Source organism: Nansenia antarctica (genome assembly GCF_963989245.1).
Source record: "Nansenia antarctica genome assembly, chromosome: 10".
Taxonomy (NCBI): Eukaryota; Metazoa; Chordata; class Actinopteri; order Argentiniformes; family Microstomatidae; genus Nansenia; species Nansenia antarctica.
In genome coordinates, this window is record NC_137680.1 from 11,751,563 (window position 1) to 11,772,214 (window position 20,652).

The 20,652-nt window shown below is 44.5% G+C and overlaps 1 protein-coding gene across 1 annotated transcript in view; it reads right to left on the minus strand.

Annotated features, from left to right (window-relative positions):
- lars2 (leucyl-tRNA synthetase 2, mitochondrial) overlaps window positions 1-20,652 on the minus strand; it is a 53,233-nt gene that overhangs the window by 25,001 nt on the left and 7,580 nt on the right. Inside the window, 9 exon segments of the mRNA XM_080540156.1 lie at window positions 1,955-2,238; window positions 2,490-2,605; window positions 2,835-2,939; window positions 3,496-3,655; window positions 5,324-5,431; window positions 8,835-8,978; window positions 9,415-9,504; window positions 9,713-9,773; window positions 9,872-9,963. Coding sequence (XP_080396282.1) covers window positions 1,955-2,238; window positions 2,490-2,605; window positions 2,835-2,939; window positions 3,496-3,655; window positions 5,324-5,431; window positions 8,835-8,978; window positions 9,415-9,504; window positions 9,713-9,773; window positions 9,872-9,963 — 1,160 coding nt within the window.

Consider the following 20,652-nt stretch of genomic DNA (forward strand, 5'->3'; position numbering starts at 1 on the left):
TGCTTCACTGCAGCTGGGCCTGGTCAGCTCACCATCATAGAATCTGCTATGAATCCTTTATTGTATCAGAGGGTGCTTGAGGAAAATGTGAGATCCTTTGTCCAAAAATTGAAGCTGAGGAGGATGTGGACCAAGCAAAAAGACACAAAACATTCCAGTAAATCCTCCAGGGAATGGCTCAAAAGAAAGAAATGGAGAGTTCTGGAATGACCAAGTCAAAGCCCGGATGTTAATCCTATAGAGATGATGTGGAGTGATTTGAAACGGGCTGTGCAGGCAAGACACTCCTCAAACATCACACAGCTGAAAGAATTCTGCATGGAGGAGTGGGAAATACTTTCTCCCAGGTGACGTCAGAGACTGGTAGACAGTTATAGGAAACGTCTAATTGAGGTTATTTCAGACAAAGGGGGCGGCGATACCAGCTACTTCCTCCCAGTTGATGTCAGAGACTGGTAGACCGTTATAGGAAACGTATAATTGAGGTTATTTCAGACAAAGGGGGTGATACCAGCTATTAGGGCATAGGGTGTCCTAACTTTTTCCTCAGTAGGAATTGGCATCTTTGTTGATTTTAAAAAATATATATATTGTAACAAGTTACATTTTCATAGTTTTTGGTTCAATTACATCACCTTTACCTATATATATTTATTTATTATTATTGTTTTATAAATATTGATATGTCTATTTCTTCAAAAATAACTAAATATTTCATGGGGTGTCCTAATTTTTTCACGTCTTTTCACTGCGGGAGTCACTCTAACATACACATACAACCAGACTCCCTATAGTCACGATATAGAAGCTATAGACGTGCTGTTGAGAACCCACATCTTAGCTGAAATAGTGTTAGTGGTCTTGTCTGAACTGGTCTGTCTCCGGGAGGAATTCCCATGTTGGCGAGAGGTTCTCTAGACAGAGGTTAACAAGCAGGGGGCATTTTCACACGTTTCACTCACTTTCTCACAGATGACTCACTGCCAGTGTGCTGAGTGGTATGTGTGTGTGTGTGCGTTTACAGTGTATGTGTGTGTGCGTTAACAGTGTGTAATAACAGTGTGTGAGTGAGCGTGTGTGTGTGTGTTTACAGTCTGTACATACTGTATGTGCAGTATGGTTTATGTAACCCCCAACATTCATCCCACGGTAACACTCTCAGCTGTCACTCATTATTATTATTATTATTATTATTAATAATAATAATAGATTTAATTTAAAAGTGCCTTTCTCAAACTCAAAGACACTGTACAGAAAACTGTAAGAGCTAGGCCAGCTATGGGCAATAGTGTTACTCAGGACCCATGCTATGCTGTACGAAGGCGAGTCTGAACAGATGGGTCTTGAGTCTGGACTTGAATGTATTGAGAGTATCAGAGCATCATATGGCTGGTACATAACTGTGTCATAAAAACAACTGCCAGGTACCATTCTTCATATTAATTAACATTCTGAATACAGTGCACTCGCAAGGTGTCCAAATCTCTAAGCTGATTCGGCTGTGGAATGTCATTCAAACGCATGACTGTAGTCCACACAAGAATACATTGACTTATATTATTCAATTATATATCATTATATTATATTTTACTGTGATGATTAAGTGATTTTTTTTAGCAGTGTAGTTCTAAGTTTTAGGGCCGGTTTCACAGACAAGGCTTAAGCCTAGTCCTGGACTAAATCACACTTTCAATGTAAAATCTCCATTGAAGATGTTTTTTAGTCCAGGATTAGGCTTAAGCCTTGTCTGTGAAACTGGCCCCTAGTGTTCTAACCTGGGTCAGGGTGTTCTAACCTGGGTCAAGGTGTTCTAACCTGGGTCAAGGTGTTCTAACCTGGGTCAAGGTGTTCTAACCTGGGTCAGGGTGTTCTAACCTGGGTCAAGGTGTTCTAACCTGGGTCAGGTGTTCTAACCTGGGTCAAGGTGTTCTAACCTGGGTCAAGGTGTTCTCACCTGGGACAGGTGCAGCTGACCCAATCAGACGCTGCCTCCAGCGGAGACCCTCCTTTCCCAGAGAGGCAGGGCATTTTGGGCAGGGTGACTGGGAGCTCCCCCTCTGGGACCGCCACAGGACCACAAGACCCACAATGCACCATGGGGATGGGCGTGCCCCAATACCGCTGCCTGGAAATCAGCCAATCCCGGAGTTTAGAGCTGGTCAGGTGGCCGCCCACCTTCCTCTCTCGGGCCTTCTGAGTGATGGAGTCAAAAGCCTCGTCTCTGCTGAGGCCGGAGAACTACAGAGATGAGGACAGTAAGAGTTTATAAAGGTCTATTTCTTATTGTGATGGAAGTTTTAATTTCAACAAAACTCAATTCAGTTATGAGTTCATGTTCCCAGATATTTGTGTTCATAAACATGTCCATACCTCCTGTCCTGAGTACTTTATCTTGAATGCAATCAAATTGATGTGTAGATTAGTAGGCTTTAAAAGAGAAGCTGTTACAGAGTGACAGACTGTGTGTTAATGTAGCTGTGGTTCCAGACCTCAGCAGAGTTGAGCAGTGTGTGTGTTCCATTATCCTGGTCCTTCAGCACTGTACTCCAGCTCAGACCCAGAGCACTGGCCACAGACGCATCCTCCTCACTGCTGCCTGGTATACCTGCATGGGAGAGACCCACGGTATACATGAAAAGACACAGACACAGACACAGACACAGACACAGACACCGATACACACACACACACACACACACACAGTAGTTTACACACAAAGTAGTGGTACATTGTGTGTGTGTGTGTGTGTGTGTGTGTGTGTGTGTGTGTGTGGATGGACTGAAATTCTGAATGACATAGAATGACACATATACACACGCACGCACACACCTTACCTATCACTGTGTCTAGATGACCGTCAAACTCCTCCTTGTGTGAGATGACCAGGGGAACCTCGTGGCCGGTGAACAGGTTGCGGGCGGTGACTTCTGTCAGACAGTCTGGAGGACAGGGGTCAGAGGTCAGGGGTGAGAGGTGGAGGGTTATGAGAGAGGGAGAACACTTCCCCTGATACCTCATTATCACAATCACTCACCACAGAGAGAGAGTGGCATTCAGGGGAATCCCAATTCCCAAGACACACACACAGACACACCTATATACAGTAGTCTCTCTGTTTCTCTCGCTCATGTGTACTATACACACAGACACACACGCAGACACACAGACACACAGACACACAGACACACAGACACACAGACACAGACACAGACACAGACACAGACACATACACATACACATACACATACACATACACATACACATACACATACACATACACATACACATACACATACACATACACACACACACACACACACACACACACACACACACACACACACACACACACACACACACACACACACACACGCTTGGCAGAAAAAGAGAAAAACACATGCAGTTCCATCCCTTGAGATGCTCTGACTCACTGAGGCTCTGACTTAACAAATAGAGCAGTAGAGCAGACAAATAGAGCAGCAGCAGCGTGTGTACCTGTGCCTGTCTGCAGGGCTCTCTCCAGCGCAGGGCGCACTGGGCTGGTACCATGCAGCAGTCTGTGGGAGGGGAGGACGGCCAGGTAGGCTGCTCCAAACACAGCCTCCGGGCTGGAGGTGTAGGCCGCCAGGGTCTCCCCCGTGTCCCGTCCGTTCACCTGAGGGGAGAGAGGCCAGGGCGTTGGTGAAGGTGAAGTATCCCCTGCTTGAGAACCACTTAGTTATGGATAGATCCATGGGCTGGTCTTTTAATGTCTTCTGAGCAGGACAGAAAACAGTTGGGGTAAAAATAACATGTTGAAACTAACGATAGCTCATTTGTGAACAGCTGTGTAGTTAGCGATACCTGAAGGTTGTTTAAAAGGATCGTACACCCAAATTCCAAAATCACATATTTTGGTTATTTGATTCCTTAACTTAAATTCCCATTTTGGTTCTGTTTATTTTGTGGCACTGTAACTGCAAAAATGTAGCTGTTAGTTACAGTGCCTAGGTAAACATAAGTGTGGATTGAAGTCTGTCCTTGTCCATATAATAATAGACTCCTTTCAGGATAAGGAACCAACATTTCCACATTTAATGTGTGATTTTGTAATTTGGATGAACATTTGAAAGCTGTGAGTTTGTAACATCCAGCAATTGAATGCGCAAAAACACACTGACTCACAGACAAATTAGCAACAGGAAAACATTATCATCCACATCCACTCCAGAAGTCCTATGGTGAAGAACACCCTTGACAACATTCTAGATGTAATAGGACACGATTCTGAGCCTCATCTACAAAACGGCCGCTGGCAGTACATTTAATTACCTATTCTGCCAAGATCCCAGTCCTGATTTATGAGAGTCCCCTTCCTCCACACACACACACACACACACACACACACACACACACACACACACACACACACAGCCCCCTCCCTCGCTCTCATCTCTCCAGAAGCATGATTAAGATTTTAATAAGGAAGGCATTGACTAACCAAATCATCTCCTCCTTCTGTTTCAAGGAGGAGTGCACTGTTTAATGGGGGTGAGGGTGAGCTCAGAGAAGGCCTTTAGCAAATGTTGTATGCCAATACTGTCAACATTCTAAAAACGCCTGGGACAGTTCAATGGAAGCTTAGCTGAGGTATTCCCTGTTTGGGTAAATTGCTGCTGGCAGATGCAGTGGATAATGATAATGCTTGAAGTCAATATCTGTAATGGGGAAAAAGTAAAATGATTTGAACAAGGGGGGTAGATCAACACACAACAAGTGTAACTTGACACTTGGAGAAAAAGAAAGGTTGCAGTAACGTATCTACTTTTTTAGTAACATAGATACCAAAAGGAAATGTTTTGTTCGATTTGGTTTGAATTGAGAACCTGTGTGGATGGGATTTTGTGCAAAGATACTGTGGTAACCCCCACATACAACCTGGTATTGACGAGCTTCAGCACCACGGATTGCGGCCGGGAAATACTACACAATAATACAACAATACTCCTGGGCCAAAACCAAGGCCAGCCCTCGTGTTTTGGTCCAAAAAGGCTTGTTTTCTGTCTACAACACAACGGTGGAATGGCCGCTGGAGTTACAGCAACTCTGGATCTGGGATTTTAAATCAAAAGTTTATCATCTCTGTAGTTTTCTCCAGAAACATGTTGTTTATACCTAAGAGACTCTGTCAGCTAAAACAGGGGTGGGGGTCAGTTCCAAATCTAACAAATGGGATGGAAAACCATGGGCCGTGTTCAATTGACAAATTGAACTTTGCATTCAATGAAACAGGATTCATCATCAGGGGGATGAGGGGTGAGGAAGAGAGAGAGAGGCGGCTCACCTTGAGGTGGAAGTCGAAAAAGCAGCCGGTGCAGTGTCCTATCCAGTTGGCCTGCATGGCCTTGACCCCGTACCATTCAGGCAGGTCAGCTAGCGCATCTAAGAGAGGCTTGGAAAGAAAGAAGGGAGGGAAAACACACACACACACACACACACAGGTGACTTCTCATCTCACAATCTCAGCCAGTGGGTCCATTGAGCATCAGTTATAGGGTGCATGCTTTAAGCTTCTAAAATAGCTCATTTGAAATCAGGTTTGTTTTGTGAGTCTCGATCGCGTCAAGTCACTCTTGTACTAATGTCACCCAGTGAAAGTTGCCAACTGCAGTTCTGCCTTCTCTTTGTGACAGGACAGAGCTGGTCAACACCATGTAACTACAACCTCCAACCAGGAGGGTAGAAATTGGAAGACTCCGGCTCATTGAAACGCATGGAACGGAATGAGGAATGCTATCTGTTCCATGCATTACAATAAGCCCGTCCTCCGATTTCTGCCTCCACCAGCCTCCCCTGTCTCCAACAGATGCTGGCCTTCTACTCTACAGCATATTATCTACTAAGAAGTTCAACAGTAATCATTAACGTCAGTTGTAGCTTCTGGAAAGCACGGGTAAAGTTAAAGCCAGATCAGTGCCTTGTCTGTTTGTCTGTCTGTTTGTCTGTCTGTTTGTCTGTCTGTCTGTCTGTAGAGTCACATCATTAACTTCATTCCATTTGAGTGTTCAGCCAATTTCCTACCTTAAAGCAGCTGCCTGGATTGGCTCGTGTTATGCAGACGGAGAGGGATTTTCTAAACCCTGACCCCCACCTACCTGCCCTACTTTACTGGATATCACAATGCAATTGCTCATGAAAGCTTTCTGAACTCACTTTCAACAACACTTTCATAGAGAGAGAGAGAGAGAGAGAGAGAGAGAGACGAGAGAGAGAGAGAGAGAGAGAGAGAGAGAGAGAGAGAGAGAGAGACACACACACACACACACACACACTCTCTGAGTAATTTTAAAAAGGGAAGTTATGCATAACAACGAAGTCAGGGCCAAAGAGGTGCAGCTGGGACCCTCATCTCTGGATAGAAGGGGCATAAAGAGCCAAATACACAGATCTGATATCTCGCTCTCCCTCTGTCACAATCCATTACCCCTCTGAGATCTCTACCCAGCACTCGGCAAGTCAGAACACTAACATCAATACTCATACTAACAACAACCATAGTGATCATAATTGCATTGTTTGTATGCCAGTTATTTGACTGTATCTGTGGCACTGTACGGGGGAGACGAGGGAGGGAGGGAGGCAGGAAGAGAGGGGGGGAGAGAGAGAGAGAGAGAGAGACAGATAGGAAGCATGAGAAGCAAGTGAAGAAATATTAAATAAATGTGTCTGATTATCCTGAAAAGAAAATGCATCAATGGTTTCACATAAAACCCAGATTAACTGAAAGATGGGACAAAGAGTCTCCATGGCAACCCTCAAAGCTATAAAATGCTATGTCAATAATGTGGGGGTGGCCAAGGTTTTCCTGTGTGTGTGTGTGGTGTGTCCATCCTTTAAACTTAAGCATCATTCATACCTAGCAATGAGACATTTTATTACCTATATATTCATATACACATGAATGTGAGTGAATATCTGAGGCTGTCAAGCGGCGGTCAAGTATAGATATTGCCAAGCTTAATAGAGTCAGTGTGTATGTTTGTATGCATTTGTGTGCCTACTATAGAAAGATGATGAGTGTTTGTGTAGCAGCTGTGTTCATATGCGAGGTATTTACATAAGTGAATGTCATTGCTTTGATTTACATGACACAACAATGTAAATGTGTTCAAAATGAGTGAGTGTGAAACAGCGTGTGTGATTACGCGTGAAATAGAAAACCTCTATTGCAGTCATATGATTATTCATCATATTATGTGTGCATTGCATTGTACCGCAGCATGTGTGCATCTCATAGATAAAGTGCATTGATGATTTACTCGTTTAGTAGAATCAACAACAGGGTCATAAAGCAGCCTCAGAAACATGAGAGTAGGTCTGTATCTGGAGCCAGTGACACTGGCATACACGTTGACACACACACACAAACATGCACACACACGCAAACACATACTACAATGTACACAGCACTCTGCTGGGTCCCTATCCAATTAAGCGTCCTTCTGTGCAGCTCGGTTATCAGTTATTACACCCACCCTCCCCCTTTTACCTCACCTCTTTTTTTTTCTCTGCTTCCCTCTCCTCTACACCTTCTACCATCCCTCCCTCCCTCCCTATTTCCAGCACCTTTTCCCTTCCCTTCCCTGCCTCCCTCCCTCCCTCCCTCCCATCCTGCTCCTCCTCCTAAATGAGTAAATGAGAATCACAGGAACACATTGTCACAGTGTGCTGCATACTCCTCTCTCACACCTCTGACATGAACAGACACGGGTGACTAAGTCTGCATAGACCGCCTACTGTACCACCACAGCCTAGTGTAGCTACATCCTACCAGTCTGAAACTAGCCTAATAGCCTAGTGTAGCTACATCCTACCAGTCTGAAACTAGCCTAATAGCCTAGTGTAGCTACATCCTACCAGTCTGAAACTAGAATAATAGCCTAGTGTAGCTACATCCTACCAGTCTGAAACTAGCCTAATAGCCTAGTGTAGCTACATCCTACCAGTCTGAAACTAGAATAATAGCCTAGTGTAGCTACATCCTACCAGTCTGAAACTAGCCTAATAGCCTAGTGTAGCTACATCCTACCAGTCTGAAACTAGCCTAATAGCCTAGCGTAGCTACATCCTACCAGTCTGAAACTAGCCTAATAGCCTAGTGTAGCTACATCCTACCAGTCTGAAACTAGCCTAATAGCCTAGTGTAGCTACATCCTACCAGTCTGAAACTAGCCTAAAACCCAATCGTAGCTACATCCTACCAGTCTAAAACTAGCCTACTAGTACAAGAGCATCCTACAGGTCTAAAACGAGCCTACTGTAATAAAGTTCTGCCACTGCACCGAGTGTTGACAGTCGTGGCCAGTCTGAACAACCAGAACACTTTACCAATCAAGCTTCTCACTCCCAGCCTAGTTTGCCTTCCAGGGGATTCCTGCATTGACCATTTCACTGGTGTGCCCAGGTTAAACACGCACGCACGCACGCACGCGCGCGCGCACACACACACACACACACACACACACACACACACACACACACACACACACACACACCTCAAGAGGCTGAAACAGGCTGGAAATGACATGACACTCTGCAGGGTGGTGATTTCAGGGGCAGAGCTGGTGTGTTGCTGTTGCTATGGTGTCAGGCATGATTGACATCATCAGAGGGGTCTCCCCCTCGTCCAGCCCCTACTGTACGTAGCCAACCAATCAGATCAAGTCCCATTGTTGATAGGATATGCAAACCTTTAACCTTTAGGCACACACACTTAAACTCTCTCTCTCTCACACACACACACACACACACACACACACACACACACACACACACACACACTTCCCAGTGCCCACCTTGGCATAGTTGGTGGTCTTGATGAACCACTGCCTGAGCAGCTTCTGCTCCACGACGGCACCAGACCTCCAGGAGCGCCCGCTCTCATCCACCTGCTCATCAGCCAACACGGTTTTGTCTACAGGGTCCCAGTTTACCAGAGCCTGGAGAACACACACACACACACACACACACACACACACACACAAACACACACACACACACACACACACACACACACACACACATTAAAAACACACATGCACAGAAACACACACAAGAAACAAATACACATTGGCAAAGCAGGATCCGAAAAGCTAGGGTTTCTTCATATGAGTCCACAAATACTGATTATTGTTTGTATTCATTTACATAGGGGAAAAAAACCACTGGCCTGCTTCAATGCCCCACCAATTCACATACATGAGGTGTGATCCTTAATGGGATATTGTTTGTCGTATGTATTTTGTTCACATGAGCCACAGGTGAGCTGGCTCCATAGTTACATGGGGCCTTGAGGGCCTCCATAAGGCCCATGAGAACACCTGCACACGCACACGCACCCTGAAAGAGTATCTCACACTCAATCTCAGATCCTACCTCTTTCTGATAGGCCAGATCGGCCTTGAAGAGCCTGACGAACAGATACTGGGTCCACCTGTAGTAGTCTGGCAGACACGTGGTCACCTCCTGTCAGAGGAGAGGAACTGTTAGGAGAACGATCTGCATGCGAGACACACACACACACACTCACAGACACACACAGACACACACACAGACAGACAGAGACAGACAGAGACAGACAGACAGACAGACAGAGACAGACAGACGGACAGACAGAGACAGACAGAGACAGACAGACAGACACAGGGGCTACTTAACTCCTCTCCTTACTCACCCGGTCCCAATTAAAGCAGAGCCCGAGGCTGTCGAGCTGCTCCCGCATGGACTGGATATTACTGTAGAGAGGGGGGGGGGGGGGGGGGAGAGAGATACAATAACTAGATAGATTGAGAAAGGTCAGTGGAGCACACGTTTGGGGGTAATGTCCCTGTACCTCTTGGTCCACTCCTCTGGGTCCAGGCTTCTCTCAATGGCAGCGTTCTCCGCCGGGAGTCCAAAAGCATCCCAGCCCATAGGGTTCAGCACCTGTAGACACACAGCCCAATCATCACAAACCCTGTTACATAATCATGTTGAAAGGATAGGACAACCCATGAAAATCATTGTTTTTTTTTCAAGATATTTGAACATAATAATCTTCATTTTGACAATATTGAGAGATGGAGGTAATATAGTTAAACCAATAATTTATCTGGAAAATAATTACAATTGAGAACATTTAAAACAACTGCCAATGCAGAGGGTGCTTGAGGAAAATGTGAGACCAGACGAAAATTGAAGCTGATGTGGACCATGCAACATGACAATGACCCAAAACATTCCAGTAAATCCACCAAGGAATGTCTCAAAAGAAAGAAACAGAGAGTTCTGGAATGGTCAAGTCAAAGCCCGGATCTTAATCCTACTGAGATCCTACTTACCGGTATTTATTTAACAAAAATGTTACAACAAAGTTAAAATGTCATTGTTTTTGGTTCAATTCCATCACCTTATCTATAGATATTGTTTGAAAGAAGATACAAATTCTGATATGTCTATATTTCTTCAATTATTATTTCATGGGGTGTCCTAATTTTTTCCCATGACTGTAACTGTTAAGTAACTCAATAACAACGTCTGTGGCAACAGGTCAAGTGAAGCATTATCACGTCAGCAAAGCAGCATGTTTATTTTCCGCCCCTACATTCCACACAACAGAGCCATTAATTGTTCAGGCAAGGTTATCCTGGAACATCTCCTTCAGCATTACAGGCTACGGTATGTCATATACTGTACAATGAGCACACTTCAGTACAGTAACATTTCTGTCAAGGATCAGAAATCGAAGGGTGGGCTCCTTGTAAATGCATGGAATGGAATAAGGAATGGTATCAAACATGCATTGTGCCTCCCCCCTGATGTATTTTAAAAAGACGTTTTTATTATGTGTAATACACGCATTATGTGTACAATATGTTTTACACAGCTCATCATGCAAGTCATAATCGGTGTTCGGTGCCAGAAGGCGGGCATCAGCGGCTGTTAAACCACAGGCAGAGACAGATGGATATATAGCAGGTTAGAGTGCATAAACACTTAATGCATGCAGAGTGGCTGTTTAGATCAGAACAGTTGTAATGGGAGTTCCATTATAAAAGGGTAAGAGCTGTGGTTTTAAGAGTTGGTCTGAGATGAAGTGTGTGTGTGTGTGTGTGTGAGAGAGAGAGAGAGAGAGAGAGAGAAAGTGAGAAAGAGAGAAAGAGAGAGAGAGAGAGAGAGAGAGAGAGAGAGAGAGAAAGAGAGAGAGAGAAAGAGAGAGAGAGAGAGAAAGTGAGAAAGAGAGAAAGAGAGAGAGAGAGAGAGAGAAAGAGAGAGAGAGAAAGAGAGAGAGAGAGAGAAAGTGAGAAAGTGAGAAAGAGAGAAAGAGAGAGAGAGAGAGAGAGAGAGAGAGAGAGAGAGAGAGAGAAAGAAAGAGAGAGTGTATGTGTTAAATAGAGGATACTAATAGGGGGCAGGGCCTGTCTTACCATTATCTATATTTCACTCTGATGTGGGATGCCAAAGCAATTTACACACAGACAAGAACCACATTTGCATATGTATGGTGGAGACACACAGGCATATTCCAAAACTTTAGTCAGCTCTCTCTTTCAATTTCTCTTTGCTTGTTTTTTTTATCTCAGAATCTCTAGGTTGTATCTACACTCTTCTCATGTTCTCTTTCTCTCTGTCTTTCTCTGTCTGAGCTCTCCATCCTGTGCTTCCTCTCTCTCTGACTCATTCTCTCCAATCGCTTTATAATGCACTTTACTTCTGCTCCATTCTCCCTCTTTGCACTGATATCTCTCTTCCCCCCCTCTCCCTCTTATAATATCATCAACAACTCATAACCCCTCTCTCACCCTGCTTTCTCTTCCACCTTGATCCCTCGCTTTCTTCCTCCCATGCACTTATAGAGAAAGAGCAAGGGAGGCTCGGAGATAAGAGGAGAGGAGGATAGATGGAGAGTAGAGGAGAGCAGATGCAGAGAGAGAGAGAGGTGAGGACTGGAGGAGAGGAGCGTTGCATTGACTCTAACGAGCCTGATGCTTCAGACGAATCGGTATCCTTGGTAACTGCCAGGACCTAATTTGTATAGCCGTCCTCTGGATGTTATTAGTCTATGTGAGCGCCGGCGCAGGGGAGGAGGAGTGCGACTGCCTGCCGGGAAATATACAGACAGAGAGACAGGATGGTCATAGAGATATAAATATATAACCATAAAAACCACCTACGCGGTAATTAAAATAAATGTGCTTCTTGTGCTACCTTATTGACTATGCCATGTAAATGTGCCCATGATCCCATGCAGCGGTTCTTAAACTTTTTGTCTGGCAACGCCCTAAAAACCATTGGTCAAGTCTTGCGACCCCCTAAGATGTAACAAGCGTAAAGGTTTATTGTTCACAACAAGAAGTGCATTGCAAAACACATATATGCAGTCTATGTATGTGTCAGCTATCCAGATCTTAAATGGGCCACAGGCACGTCAGAGCAGCCAATCTCTCAAAATCTGCCTATGGAAGGGGAGGAGAGGAAGAGAGCAAACACAATATTCTAAGCAAAAACTAAAAATGATCTCAGTACAATGAAATGGGTTTAAATAAATTCATATATATTCAGCTTGTATTGTTTCACTGTAGTTATTATTACATATGGGTTTATTTTCTTTAACTTTTTAAAGAGATGGGTGGGCCTGCTTACTCGAACATAACAGTTCGATGCTGGACACAGCGACAGAGAGATTTTCCTCCACTCTGCTGAGGCGACATCTGTATGTTGTTTCTTATGTACGCCAGTGAAGAAAATGTCTTCTTACGTAGGTGCGTCGACCCAAAAGGCGTAAGAATGTCCATGGCAGCCTGTGACAATCCAGGGTATTCTTGCGCAATTGATAGCCAGAACTCAGCCAGAACTCATCCAGTGCTCTTGCGGTGAAAGAAGTCTAGTGTCCGGTCACTGGAAAGCTCGAGCAGCACATCTTCGAGCTCAGACCAGAGGTTATTGCTAGAGGAGAAGGTAAAAAGTTGGTGTACCCAGTCGTATTTCGGCAGAATTTGTTCCTTGAGGAAATATTGATGGAAACTGTCAAGGAGACCTCGGAGGTCAGCGGTAATTGTGGATTTCATGATATTAATATTCATGACATTCTCCTCATGAAACATTTCAAAATCCCCACACGGGCTGCCCAGCGCTGCAAAGTTTTTATGAAAACATCCACTTTGTCTGAGAGGGTCAGGATATTGCTGTTGAGGCCTTGTAGTGACGAGTTCAGTGTGTTTAGCTTGTCAAATATGCCTGCCATGTACACAAGACTTGCCATCCATTTCGGTTCAGTGAGGTGAGGGGAAAGTGTGTCTGAGAGGAAGATGCGCACCCCATCTCGCATCTCAACCAGGCAGGTAAGGACTTTGCCCCTTGAAAGCCACCTTACTGGAATGGGAAAGAAGAGAGTTGTGTTCAGATCACATTTCTTGACAGAGAAGTGAGAAGAGTCTGGTATTTAGTGGGTGTGACTTAATATAATTCACTACTTTGGTTGCTGTTTGGAGAACAACGTTAAGCTCAGGCTCTAGTGCAGGGGTCCCCAAACTACGGCCCGCGGGCCGGACACGGCCCACCCCCACACTTGGACCGGCCCTTTGAACAACGTCAATTTTCTACAGGCGTTGCACTCGGTGGATTTCTGTCATTTCTGACTGCAATAGCGGCACTGCGCCGACGTGGTGGCGGGGGCGCTGTTTCGCAAATAAGTTATCTTTAGTTTTTGCTAGTGAAATAGCTGATAGTTGATGTTGACTGCTCAAGGAGAATACATATTTGAAAGTACAGAATGCCTGAGAGCCTTATATTGCATTATATTACATTATATTTTGATCATCTGGTGCCTGAATATTGTGTTTTACTTTGCATAAATAATGACATTTCCACCATAAATTGATGCAGAAAGGTCACAAATTGGTGCATATCAATTCACCAGAATGGTAGAAATTAAGTGTTTGATGCTCGTTTAAGGACCCCCAGACAGCCCTGCTTCATGGGTCCCCCCGTGTATGATGAGGGTCCTCCCTCATGTATCAGACTGTAAAACTGATTATATTTCATTGACATATCACTATAGGTATACATTCCATCCAAATTCAACTGTTTAGACTTTGTTTGCATCCACCAGTGCTCTCCTGCGCGCAATTGCTTTGCGCAACCGCCTCCATTTCACTCCGTTCCATATTATTTTATGTTAGAGACCGACCCAGGCCCCCCATCACAGAAAGGAAAAATGATGTGGCCCTCACAGAAAAAAGTTTGGGGACCCCTGCTCTAGTGTCTTGGTAACAGGGCCTCCCTGTGGATAATGCAGTGCTTAAATTTGACATGACACGTCGAAATTTCACTTGTCCTTAGTTTTTTCCCTGTACAGCTCGAGCGCCGTCTGTGCACATGCCAATGCAATTTTCCCAATACAGCCCTTCCTTCTCCATCTTTTTAAGCTTGTTGAAAATGTCATCACCCGTACACCTTCCCTCCAGTGCAGAGCAGAACAGTATATCCTCACGAAGTTCCCCTTTGTGACTGTAGAGAATAAACACCATTAAATGTGTGACATTTGACACATCAGTAGACTTGTCTAGTTGTAAAGAAAATCTGAATTTTTTCGCTTGCTCTATGAGCTGACATTTGATGTCGCTAGCAATGTCATCAATGCGTTTGGAGATGGTGTCGCTCGAGAGGGGGATTTGCTAAAGTGTACTTGCTACTGTCATCACTGCACTTGCTTGTCATCACAATTGCCGCGGGAAGGACGACGGGTTCACCAATTGTCTGTGGCATTTATCAGACATGCCACTTGGTATGAAGCTGCTATGGCTTTGGTGGGTAAAGTAGCTTGCCCACATATTAGTCTTTTGTCGCTGAAAGAACTGTACAGGTTTCTTAACTTGATCAGGATGTCTGGTTTCAAGATGCCTCTTTGCCATTTTGACTGGTTTTAAACTCTCATTTGCCAGAACATCACCACAAAGCACAGATTGTGGTTGGTCCATTTAATGTTCGACTTTGCAGGTGAAGACGTATGTTATATATTCTTTCTGATAGTGCCCAGTTTAAGAAACGCTCTCTCTAATGGAGCGAGAAGGACCCTTAACTAGCAGACCTGTTGTTGCCCATGAGCCTCTCTGGTGGACGAGATACGCTGCCTTGAGCTCATTTCTCAAAGTTACATCAGTCGAGAGAGAGAGAGAGAGAGAGAGAGAGAGAGAGAGAGAGAGAGAGAGAGAGAGAGAGAGAGAGAGAGAGAGAGAGAGAGAGAGAGAAACAACAGCAACAACAACAACCTGTCTTCAGTTAGGAAGGAGTCTGGGTAACTTGCAGAGTGTCCATCTAGTTGTTTACTAGCTGCTAGCTAGAACCTTCTACAGCATACATCTAAACCAGGGGTGTGAAATTCAAACTTACTGAGGGCTATCGAATAAATATAAAGGCTAGTAACTGTATTAAATAAAAAAATATCCATCTATCCATCACATATCCATATAACCATCAAATATTATGCTTTTATGTTTGTAGGTAGTATTTATCAACGTTTTTGTATAAAATGATAACTGCACAATTACATTTACAGTAGCACAGTAGCCTACCTTTGTCTGTAACAAAATAACAAATACCGTCTTTGTTACCAGCATTGATTAATAACGCAAAATAGCATTTATGAAATGCTGAACAATTTTTTGTATAAAATAACTTCACAATTAAACAAAACACAATTGCATCACAGTATTATTGTCTTTAATAAAACAACAAATAAGGTCTTTGTTACCAGCAAAACTGATGAATACATCTAAATATTATTTGTTCTGAAGAAAGATTTTCTATAAAATGAAGACTGCACAGTTAAACAAAACACATTTGGATCACAGTAATTTTGTCTTTAACAAAACAACAAATAAGGTCAAAATAGTAAATGCAACAAGTCGTATCTCGTTTGTATGCCTTACTTTGGCAACTTGAATACAACAATAGGGCCTATAATGCCAAGTCTAAGCAAAATAGGCATTGTGCTTTTTAGTTCAACAAACATTCAAAGAATTAAAACGCAACCTTCAACAACAGCAAAACATGTTTACTCGCTTCAGGCCAATGCACACAGCGTGCGATTTCTGTTGCGCGACAACATTCCATTGCAACGCACACGGCGTGGAAGTCTATGCGATGTTCTCATAGACTTCCATTCAAACTTCAAAATGGAATGTTGTCGCGCAACAGAAATCGCACGCTGTGTGCATTGGCCTGAAGTCTATGAGAACATCGCATCCCAACACACACGGCCCCGATTTTAATCGCACGGCGAAAATTCGTTTCCATTCATTTTGAATGGGACAAAGCACACGGCGTGCGAGTTTTGTCGCACTGTCAAATTTTGCAAATGTTGTAAAAGTTTGTGGTGCGACGGATTATTGCATCACAATGGGACAATTGGGAAAACTTCAACTATCTAAATTAATTGAGTCACTCATAACGGGGAGAGAGACTGGAGCATACATTTTTGACTGTCTCCTTTTTTGAAAGAAGTTAAAGGCTGAAGGTCTGACCCAAAAGGTCTGATATAGTACATACACCTACGGTACATGAAGGGTTTATGATGTACAACATTATCATTTCATTTTCATATCATATATTTCAAATACATACTGGACACAACGGATAATGGATGCCATTTGGTAAACCTCATCTTCTTGGAATGTTGAGGTGCAACAGAAATTGCATCGCACGCCGTGTGCATTGGGATGCGATTTTTTATGATTTTCTCATAGACTTCAATGGTGTGAGTTGAAAATGGAATTTTGCGGCGCAACAAAATCGCATCGCACGCCGTGTGCGTTGCAATGGAATGTTGTCGCGCAACAGAAATCGCACGCTGTGTGCATTGGCCTTTCCATTCAAACTTCAAAATGGAATGTTGTCGCGCAACAGAAATCGCACGCTGTGTGCATTGGCCTTTATTACAGCCGTGCCTTTTTTGCCTCTTTACAATGCTCAAGCTGCTATTTACACACAACGACCACTAGTTGGCCGTTTGTAAATTAGCCTGCTTCCTACACAGAAAAACTGCAAAATAGCTTTATATTAGCTTATCCTGATGTGATTTTGAAAATGTAAGGATACTGGGTGGTAGAACACACATATCTAGTAAAAGTCATGAAAGAAGGGCCCTGACATTTGATTGAGTGCAAAGATAGAACATGTTTCTTTACTCACAGTAATAGTGGACGACATAGCAACAGCATGTAAGCCGTTCACAGAGGGAGAGTTTATTCAAAATTGCATTGAAAAGGTATGTGATGTTATATGCCCCGACAAGAAGCAGGCGTTTGCAAATATCAGCAGGTCCCGAAATACCGTGGCCAGATGGGTGGATGAGATGGCCTCCGACTTACAGATCCAGCTAAAAACTAAAGCCAAGGAATTTGTTTCGTATTCATTGGCTGCAGATGAGAGTACAAACAGGACGGACACTGCCCATCTTTCCATATTCATCCGGGGGGTGGATGCTCAGTTTTCCATCACTGAGGAACTTTTGGATATAAAAGCGATTCAGGACAACGACTGGACAGGACATTTTCACACAAGTGGAGCGGTGCATCAACGAAACGGTCCATGTCCATATTTCCATAATGCTCATGCTTCGTTTCGAAATGCCTCCAAAGGTTATACTCTTTGAAAATTGCCAATGACTCTTGACAAATGAGACACATTGGCCTCTGTTTCCTGTTTTTCTCTGTTTTATTCTGTTTCCCATCTTTCTTGAAATTGTCGATATTTATTGTCCACTTTTCTTTTTTTGGGCCATTGTTTATGCTAGCTACTTTTGGAAAGGTAGATTCATTTACGTTGTTTATATGGTGGCCTAGGTAGTCCACTTAGCCTTTATTAATTCTCTGATAAAAGCGTGAGAGTGGAGCGTGGTAGCGCCTTTCAATAATGTAAATTTAAACACCACTGCATGGGCCACATTAAAATGTTTGTCAGAATGTATTGGCGGGCCAGGTTAAAAGTCGTCCTTGTAATTGACATGTGTGATCTAAACCCTGTACATGGCTGTGGTAGCTACAGAGTACCAGCACCTATGGAGAACATGAGTAGGAGTGCTCCTGTATGAGAGCAACTCATCTCAGTTTGGATGGTGGCTGTATATTGTAGACAGTGAGTTGTCCATCCACTGCTCTTGTTGTTAAACAGTCAGATAGAACAGGGGTCCCTGTGGACTGATTTTGGGCATGGACACTGGGCACACTGGTACTGCCAAAGCGCTTGTGTCCACCCACACAATCCCAAAGGTTCTGTACCATCTGTGAGAAGGAGAGGAGTGGAGAGGAGAGGAGAGGAGATGCTCACTGAAACACAGACTGGGTCTGACACCATCTTCACAACTACCATTTTGTTCACGAAGTACCAAGGAAGCCATCCCTCTGTGTGTGCGTGCGTGTACATCATCAGAACACTCCCTCCCAGATGCTGAGAGAAAAATATCCCCTTGGGCAGAGGGCAGCTGTCAATCATGTGAAACCCATGATGTTATGTGCCCATAAGACGACAAAAGACAGCAGTTAGGGGAGCCTCAATGCTGCTGACGGAGATACAGCCCGCTTGAGAACGGAAAAATCCATCCGAGAAAAAATACTCTGAATGAAAATGTGGCAGAATAGGCAGAAATGTAGCCTTCACTGGCATGACCTTCTGAGTGGATGAGGTTATTTGCTGAGTAAATAGGCAGCGCAAAGTTAACACAATCGAACACACACATGCAGGCATGTACACACACACGTGACGTGCACAACCGCGCACGCGCGCACACACACACACACACACACACACACACACACACACACACACACACACACACACACACACGTCACAGCTGGCACATTGTTTACATTTGTTTGGCTGTGACAAACACTGGGGGCCTATTGAGTGTGATGGATTCACAGATGATACACAGGCAAGTCATTACTTTCATTACACTCCACTCTCCTCACTTCTGTTTGGCCTTTCCCTCGATCTCTAACCCCTTTCCATCGCTCTGGAGAGGTGGGGAATGAACCCTGCTGATTTCAAGGCAAAGACAGGCCTCTTACCCTGCGACACTCATAACTGTGACAGCACTCTGTCAGGGGCCATTAAATCACCCCTTCCAGGGGGGGGAGGAGAGGGGGAAGGGAAGGTAAGGGGAGGGAAAGAAGGAAAGGAGAGGGGAGGACAGGGGGAAGGGGAGGGGAGAGATAGAAGAAGAGGAAAGGGGAAGAGAGGAGAGGGGAAGGGGAGGGGAGGGAGAGAAGGAGAGGAGAGCAGGCCTGTTTACAACACACAGCCGATGCTGTCGTGCCAACCAGAGGGATTCATCATGGCAAACATGAGGATGGATGCTGTTTAAAGAGATGGGGGGAAAGTGTGTGAGAGAGAGAGAGAGACAGAAAGAAATACAGAAAAAAGAGAGAGAGAGTGAAAGAGAGAGGGGCAAAGGGGAGATGGGCGAGAGAATATGAGTATGCTACGGACAGCGATTCCATTAAAACCCACTTGAGCATGTATGGGGGTGACTGCATCAGGCATTAAGAGGGGTGATCGTGACAGGCGCCGGTCATGACATGACATGAGGGTCATTTATCACGGATTTATAGGACACGACAACCTGTATATCACACCTTCAAACACTCCACACACTACATCACTCTGATGTTCAAACAGCCAGAGTAATCACCATGTCATCACAGGGAACAGTTTGAACAGAAGCGGTGTGCTCGCCCCTCTGCTTGGCACCTCCCCCCCCCCCCTGCAGAAACACTTAAGAGACAGCAGGCTTCCAGAGGCTCACCAGCTTAGGAGTAATCGTTATGACATGAAAGCCTCTCTCGTCGCAATCATGGCTGGTAATTTACCATCCCCATGTCTTATAGACAGGTCTTCTAGCCACCGAGCCCTACTCAGTCACTTAACGAAGCAGCAGGGATGTATGTCTGTGTGTGTGTGTGTGTGTGTGTGTGTGTGTGTGTGTGTGTGTGTGTGTTTGTGTGTGTGTGTGTGAGGAGGGGGGTTGGGGGAGGAGAGTGGAGGAATACTGTGCTGGCAACAATGGAGTTGTCTCTTGAGTGCTTCTGAGGGAGGAAAGAAACAGCACCTCTTTCAGTCTAAACAGCTTCGATGCATTTTAGACGGTGTGGCCATTGTGATTCACACTAGGAACATTGCTGAATGCCAGAGCACTAATGAGCATCTCAGCTTCCACTCTATAGAAAAGGTGAAGAGATGAAGAGATGGAGAGATGAAGAGATGGAGAGATGAAGGGATGAGGAGACGCACAGAAGACGGACTCATCTCCACGTTACCAGGCCTGAGTCTGTGTGGATGCATAAAGTGAGTGACAGACAGGGACAGGAAGAGGGACAGACATCCATAACGAATGGAGGGAAGGAGACCGTCATGACTCATGGGCACGGATTCAATTCGGTAATGACTCATCCATTCGTTGCCAATATTTTCTCAAGTCATAAATTATTTGGCTGGCTAATTAGTATGACCTGGTTAAGCCCATCAAATTCTAGAGCAGAGGTCTCAAACGGGTCGGCCAAGGGGGACAAATAATGGTCTGCCTTCAGCCATAGACTGATACTGACTTCATATCAAAATGAGGCCCACAAGAGGATT